Genomic DNA, 8296 nt, shown 5'->3' with positions numbered 1-8296 from the left:
ATTTCTCTGTGATTTTAAACAGGTTTTCTGTGATTGTTCTGTGATTTTGATACACATTTTGTATGACTCTCCCAGTCTTCCCAACAGCAACAGCACACATCAACTCAATTTGGTGAATACATTTAAGAGGTCTTATACTGTATATATTTAAATGTTGTAGTGTTTTACTAATGATAGTTTATATACAGCATTGTCAAATTAATGTTTTCTCCCATTTCATGAATTGTATGAATAGAAAATGTCAACAACTCAAAAAAGATGGAATTTCTTCAGCAAAATATTATGCCGCCTTATTATTGAGGCATGTATTTATTTTTCACCTCACTGCTAAAAAAAAACTTTATAACGAGAGGTAATGGAGGTTGTCAGAGGAGAAACTAAAAGTATTTTTTACTGATACAGGGAAAGTAATTGAAATTCATTGAAAGTTAAATAATATCAGTTGTATTTCAAGTCTTGTTCACTCAAAATTGAATGTCAAATCTTGTTAAAAGAACCCAGATAAGTCACAGTCTTTTTTTTATATCTCAAAGAGGGTCCACTTTCTTCACCACATAGGTTCTACCTACAGTTCTACCTACAGTAGGTTGTGCATGGCTACTAGTAGTCACCAGCAGCTCCAACACAGATCAGGCTGAGAACTGAAAATTTTCTGAACTGAGGGGGAAATTAAGGTGAGTGAGCCTAGTGTTGAATTTAGCCAGAGCACCAGGATATCATCCCTACTCTTTTGAGCATATATCCTAATTTGCACAGGCTCTACCACATCAGGTAAGTAATATTATATATGGCCATGGTTCCAGCAACAATCACATTTAACAATAACACCATGGCCAAGACAAAATAAGTAAGGCACTGTAATAGTTTCACTACAATTCCATCCAGGCAAAGCAGAGATACAATATAAAAGATCTAAAGTAAAGGGTGAAGAGGTCCTGTCAACAGACATTCTGCTGAAATTTCACAGTTCCCTAGCTAGAGCCACATCTGGAGTACTGCATGGAGTTCTGGCCTCCATGCTACAAAAGGAATACTAAAGCTTGCAAGAAAGTCAAAAGAGGAGAAGGAAAGCTCATTCTGTTCCCTAAGGGTATAAGGCCTGTGAATGGACTGCAAGAACTTGATCTTTTCAGTGGCATTTCATTTGACTGGCATTATTTGTAAATAAATTAAAGTTTTAAAGGGAATAAATAACAGATTAAGCAGTTTTTACAAATAAAAATAGCAGAATGCAAGGGACCTCAATTAAGGCCAAGTGAATAAATCAGTATTCTGACTGTAGAGACCACAAATTAGATCAAGACAAATAGCACATTTGCATTTTAGAACTGAAACATGGAAATAATAGTAACAACAAGAACGTGAAATTAATTCATAATTTGTATCTCCTCAGTTTTCCTCGTATCAATAGAGCTTCAGCCAAGGTTTAACGCTTCTACTTTTTATGTTTAGTGGCATCCTTTAAAAACCTGAGCTGCGTCATAGAGTCCTGGTATTATGGGTATAAGGACAGCACGAAACCCTGTTTCCCCTTTGCAACACCTAAATACTCCTAATTACTGCTGGTTTGTAATTCGTCTGAATTAGGAGCCGCAGCGAGGTGTTAACTTCCGCAGCCTCTCTTCGAACTCTCTGGCACTATCGGCTTCCATCACTTGTCTTGCTCTTGCTCACACAGAAAGGGTAAACACGAATCTCCTCCTTATACGTGTTCGCCTCCCCGAGACATTTCTTTCGTTTTGTGATCAGAACAGATTGCTCCGCCGCGGAAAATGGAGCAAGACGCAGCTACCAGGAAAAAAAACCTAAACATTGCCCGTAAACCGTAGGGCTGTAACAGCTCAATGAAAAGGAAAAATGTGTTTAAGTAAGAAATAGCAGCACGTTTCTCGAAATAAAACGTACTTAAAAGATTTCCCTGGTGAAGATGAAAAAAGTACTTGAAGTGCAAAGTGGTATTTGAAGATACCGCTCAATGTACATTTTGCTTCTCTGGTTATCTCAATATTTCAGAACTGTTTCCGACCTGAGCTTTTGCTGCTCAGTTTGCTTTTCGCCCGCCCGGCCTCAGCTCCACCAATCCCCCTAGGCGCTCAAGCCAGCGCGCACTCATGCACGCACGCACCAGCGCGCGGCAGAGCCGCTTCAGCAAAGTGGCGGCGGCGCGGAGGTGGACAGATGCGAAAGCCGCAAACGCAGCCGAGTGGGAGGCTAGGAAGGCGCTTCGCTATACAACATCTGGAAAACTGTGCGTCAGTGACTTGTCGTTTTCTTCTAAATGTTCATTTTTTTAACTCAAGATCATTGTAAGTTTTTAAATTCGCTACATGAACCTTACATTTTTTTAATAATTTCCACCACTTTATCGGTTATAGGAATGTTTAAGTAACTATATATATATTTCAGTAGTTTAAACGTTTTATAAACTCATGCGCAACCTGAAAACCAGATATATCCTGACACTAAGCGATGATTCCGCGAGCTCGCAGTCTTCATTTGGCTTTTCAAAACGGGACAACCACGGGACTATGGTAATACTGGCTACTTGGGGTAAGTGTTTATTATAGGTCCAGTAGTATTACCCTGATACAATAGTGTAAAGCTGAATGAAGGCGTCTTTAAATAAATGAAAGTACAAAAACGTGTAAAAATCTGATGGAGAGTGTGTCCCCCATAGTGAATTTACATGAATAAACGTTAACATGGGCTTGTTCCACTTTTATTAACAGTACCACATACCAGAAAGTTACTTGTGACAAACTAAAATGCCTTTTATGGAGGCGTATGTGCTCCGCTCGTTTCTTTAATCGAACAGTACACCTACTATTGTTACGGAACCTTTGCGCCAATTATAAAATGGCTACATAAATTGTGTTTAACTTCAAATAATCCACACACCTATGTTAAGTCCTATGGCCCAGATAGGCAGCGATTTATCGATGTCGCGCGTTCTTCAAGAAAAATTATTTTTCTGTAGGAAAGAGAATAGGAGCACGAATCGTCATATCCTTATTAATTTCTTCTCCTTCATCAGGGCACACCCTGGACGGGACGCCAGTCCATCACACAACACACACTCACACCAGTGTCCATTTCCACAGAAGCCAGTTAACCTACAGTACTGTATGTCTTTGGACTGTAGGAAACCGGAGCACCCAGCAAAAACCCACGCGAACACGGAAAAACATATAAACTCCACTCAGATAACAGCGCAGGTCCGGAATTGAAACCAGGACCCTAGTGCTCAGAGGTATTCTCTTTTATATGTTAATTTATAATTAAAATAGGTTTAACTAGTTAATTTTCCATGTTTAGGCACAATTATGTTAGGCTTCGAAAATCGCAACATGGCTGCTCTTGCGCTTCCGAGAGCAGTACTTGAATAAAATAAGTTCTCACAGTACCGTGGCAGGTCACACAAAAATCCCGACTGTCTGCTCATTTTGTATCACTTAAGGTTTTGCACGTGAACCGTATGGAGCGTGTGTCGTGTAATCCTCTTCTGAACTGAGAGTTTAAACATAACAACTCAAGATTAATGGTTAAATGACCTCGATTATATTTTCAATAACCACTCTTGTAATACTGCAGTCAGCTTTAATTTGGAACAAAATGGCGAAACTCCAAAGTGGTACCTCTCTTTAAGTGGAAAATTATTTAGCCCCAAAGCAAGAGCTAGATGGCGGCCAGTTTGCATCTGCTAAATCCTGAATGGAGATGTGGTTGGGAATACATTGATTCCTTTGTATAAGCCCTTGTGCTAATGTGCAATCTAATTTACTTTGAAGAGACTTTAAAACGATGCTGTGGCTGGGTGCAATTATTTCGCCTTCGAAATACAACCTTGTAGGTATATGGAAACAAGCGAAGGGTGGATGTAGCTTGAAGTTAACAACCTGTAGTCCAGTTTTTATTATATCAATAGCATTAAGCGCAGTCTTGACATTCATTATTTTAAAACACTTTTAAATTTACTTATGTGTCTTTACCAAAAAGCTTGGAATGTTTAAGAATTAAATTAGATCAATACACCAAATATTCACACGCGTGTGGCACGCTCAGGGTACAAATCATTACGCAAATCCCGAAAAAAAGTAATTGCACAGCAACCCGACAGAAATAAATGGCGATAGTGTGTGCTATAAAATAAAACCTGAAAAATGTTGATATTCAAATATCACACTGCTCGGTTAATTAGTTTTATTGTTTTATAGCGAAAACAAAGTTGGTACAGTCGCACTTTTTTTTTCGCGGAAATAAAATAAAAACGAGAGGAAGCAGTATCAATGTCCCAGTACCATCTTAAAACGCTTGCCTTCACAGTTGCACTAGCGCGCTCGATCTCTGCCAGTCCACCTTAAATGCACAATGTGGGTAACGCAGGCGTAGAGCAAGGCTTCCGCTTCATTCCCAGCCGGGCTCGGACCGGATCGGAGCAGCAGCGTCACTTCGGAGAAGACACAGTAAAGGTACTCGGTACAACCAAACCGAGCCCAGCCCAGCACCATGTCCGAGCCGAAGTACCGCGACTGGATTTTGGAGACTATTGATTCATTGCGCTCAAGAAAAGCTCGACCGGACCTGGATAGAATATGCCGAATGGTCCGGAGGCGACACGGGTCAGACCCGGACCGAACCCGTTTGGAACTGGAGAAACTGATCCAGGAGCAAACGGTACTGAAAGTTAGCTACAAAGGGTCCATTTCGTATCGCAACGCGGCCAAGGTGCAGAGGAAAAGCCGAAAGAAAATAGACCAAGGCGCTGGCGCTGGTGGCGGCGGTGCCGTGGGGGATCAGACCAAAAATGCCGATCTTAACAACGACGGCGACACCGCTCCCAGTCCCGCAGAAAGAAAGGATCCCCACGGCAAAGGAGCTGAGGGCTGTGGGGCGAGGCAGTCCGACGACCCCCAGCCCAACACAGGAGGTATTAGTGAGAAGGATGAAGGGGATTTGGTCCCGAGTAGCGGAAACAGTTGTCTGTGCTGTGGCGCAGCGGCTTGCAAAAGTCAACCTCGCGCTGCTCCCGGCAGCAGCGTGAACGCAAGTGCGTCCAGAGAGAAGAAACCGCAAGAGCCGAGCCGAGAGAAGGGCACGGATAATGGAAGCGCTCTCGCTAACAAGACCAGGGGTACCCGCGGGGTTGAAGCAAGCTTGCCTGAACGCGAGTGCTACAACAGTAATAAACAACGGAGAACTTGCAGCCACCACGGGCACACACAAACGCAGCTCAAACCCAAATGTAAGGTCGGTCCGGCTCCGAAGGCGAGCCGCAGCAGTTCAGACGAGCCCAACCCAGACCTGGGTGACCGGTTAGTGGCTTCTGTGCGGAGCCTGGCGGAAAGGAGGGGTCCGTGTGCATCTAGGGGACACACGTCTCTCGGCTTAAAGGAAATATTGGGATTCCTGAGCTCCCACGAGCGGCTGTCTGAAGAGAAGCTCACTCGCAGCAAAGTGAAGGTGGTCCTGGAGAGGGAGGTGGCGAGGGGTCGGCTTCGCAGGACGAGGTTCGGGAACATCACTCTCCCGGTCAGAGGGGTTGGGGTGAAATCCACCGCTCGGCTGGCGAAGAGCGCACTGCAAGGCAGGCAGAGCACGAAAAAGGTAACTTATTATTTCTCACACGTCTGCTTTTTTCCCTCTTTCCCCTGCACTCTTCTACATTTGTCATTTCGATTCAGAGCTAATGTGCAATTCTGCCTCCGATCACGTTTTGCAGCTTAGGCGCGTTTTTCTTCAGAATTTTCCCTGACCCACTTCAAAATACTACAAACTCGAGCCACCCGAGTTTTCCGCCTCGTTTCGACTGTTTCCTTCTGGGCATGAAAAGGCTTAACCTGAAAACAATGCAGGGGCATATTTCACTTAATACATCGAGCATTCTTGCTCCGCAATTTCCTTATGTGTTGCAAATATGGTACAGGCCAGTGGGGTTGCTTGGGGAAATTAGTTTTTTATGATTCACGAGGAATAGTTTCATGTCTAGTACTGTTTGTTGTTGGTGAAATATCATAATTATCTCGGCAGCTTTAGACGGACTGCTGGGCTAGGAAAGTCCGCATGTGCTTGTGCGACTTCCCGCAAGGGGTGCGCTCGTGCTAAAAAAGCCTGCCTGTCGTCTTTGCCACATCGGAAACGCCAGATGGACAATACACCCGACAAAATACACTTTATTGGGTAATAATGGCGACATTTCTCACACGCAACGGCTACAGCCACGACAGGCTTTGATTCCGTTTAGGGGATGATGTATTTTGTCGCTCCGATTCGGGGTACGTTTTCTGAAACTTTTGCGGACAGGCAGTGTGCACGTACTGTCTGGTGCCCACACTGACGCGCAGTTGAGGAGAACGAAGTCGGGGAGTGTTTATTACTCTTTAGGCGTGACAGGCAGCATTTTGGACACCAGACAGCGCAATTAAGCGGAGAAAGCAACTCTGCTGTTGTTGAGTAACACGTAGGTAAAGCATTGCTTTGGTGAAAATCGCGCTTCCTCTACAGCGAGCACAAGCACGGGGTTTCGAGTCATTGGCGCTATTGCGTTCGCTTCGCATTTTTCTACAGCTAAACGCTCTATCGCTCCTTTTGAGAATTGTCCGCATTTTATTATATGGTGTCGGCAGCGCTCGCTGCAGAGCGTCGAGTTTCTTACAGCAGGGGAAATAAATACTGCCTTCTATGCATTGGAAAACCGCAGGATCGGATAGCGCTAAAGTGCGGCATGTAATGTATTCAGGTGCTTAAAAAAGTCATTTGAAGTCAATGATATAGAAAAACTGGGACTGCATTTACACGCAGGCCGCTTTCAGAAGGTTCTGAAAGTTGAGCTGAACAAGGGCTTTACTAACTCATTTATTACTATAGTGTGTCAACCAATATTTTTTTATACGTTATTTTTTTAACGTTCGTCGAGTGTAAACTACAAACGTGTACAGGAAAATGCGCACTATCCTTGTTCTCCCATTCTACTTTTTACGCGTTTCCCTGTACTTCCTGCTTAATTATCATATGTGTATCATTAACAGTTCTAGGTAAAAAATGCTTTTGAAAGTCGGTGTGCTTTGCAAAGACCACAAGGAGTTGCAGAGGAATTTAAATTTGAAAAGAAACGTGTTGGGGAATCAAATTAGTGATGCATAAACGTTAGAACTATATATTGTACATTCATTACATCAAAATGTGTTGCTTTTTGGCTGTTTAAGTTCCATCTTATAGCTTTTGTATGCTTTCAGTTAGACTTCTTTGAGAAGTCTTATTTATTGATTTTCAAACATGTAATGGAACATTAAAATAGTCTTTTTCCTATTAGTCTTTTGTCTATTCTTCCCTCACTGTTTGTGGTACCTTCCTCTTTGCCCTCTGATCACCTAAAATGCAGTAGGACTGCTGCAACCAGAACTCCTTACAAAGAGGCTGTGAATGCATCACATCTTGCTCTCCAGGGCTCTTTGCTTCCTACTGGCACCATAGGTCTGCGTAGTATAGAGACTCATATATGATCCAAGAAGCGCAGGTTCCAATGATGTTGGAAGAGAGACTGGAGGTTCCCAGTGAAGTTAAGCTGCTTTCACTAGAACCTTTACTTAACATTGCTCCATCCATTTTCTAACTTCTTTGTCCAAATCAGGATCATGGGGAGGTTGGAGCCTATCCCAGCTGCAACAGACACAAGGCTGGATATACCCTGGATGAGACACCAGTCCATCGCTGGGAACACAGACATGCTAGTGCTAATTTTACTAGAAGCCAGTTAACCTACCACTTCTTTGGGCATTGGAAGGAAACCAGAGTACTGGAGGAAACCCATGAAAAACACAGGAAGAGAATACAATCTCCATGCAGATAGCCCTTTAGGAATTGAACTCGGGACTCCAGCTCTATGAGGGAACAATGCTAACATGCGCACCATGCTGTTTCTTAACATTTCTGATAAAATTCTTGCAAACACATTTTAGGAGCCACCTGTCTGCCATGTCTGATACTTTATTGAAACTGCTTGTTGAGTGTTGGTGAATGATGGACAGATGCCGTATTAGTGTAAAAGAGCATGAGTGACATTAGCTAATAAGTGCCAAGTGAGCCTTTCTTCAGGGTTTGTCATTTGTGAAAAATTGGTGTTTTATTCTAAAATAACATGTAGCATTCAGGTGACTCCTAAAATAGAATGGCAACTCTTTTCATTTAATTTTCTCTTTCGTAGTAGGGTAGAAGATCCGAAAAAAACATGCCTGTGTTCTCAGTCCCAGCCCATGTCCTTGTGACCCCCATTTTTGCTCAAGTTGATAACTGAGAGCTC

The 8296-nt window shown here is 43.1% G+C and overlaps 1 protein-coding gene across 1 annotated transcript in view; it reads left to right on the top strand.

Annotated features, from left to right (window-relative positions):
* The first annotated feature begins 4403 nt into the window (after window positions 1-4403).
* samd1b (sterile alpha motif domain containing 1b) overlaps window positions 4404-8296 on the top strand; it is a 35786-nt gene continuing 31893 nt past the window's right edge. The window contains exon 1 of the mRNA XM_088933327.1: window positions 4404-5604. Coding sequence (XP_088789453.1) covers window positions 4507-5604 — 1098 coding nt within the window. The 5' untranslated portion in view covers window positions 4404-4506. The remainder of the gene's footprint in view (window positions 5605-8296) is intronic.

Source organism: Atractosteus spatula, chromosome 14 (assembly GCF_055471065.1).
Source record: "Atractosteus spatula isolate fAtrSpa1 chromosome 14, fAtrSpa1.hap1, whole genome shotgun sequence".
NCBI classification, from domain to species: Eukaryota; Metazoa; Chordata; class Actinopteri; order Semionotiformes; family Lepisosteidae; genus Atractosteus; species Atractosteus spatula.
This window is presented reverse-complemented; position numbering and strand designations above follow the sequence as displayed.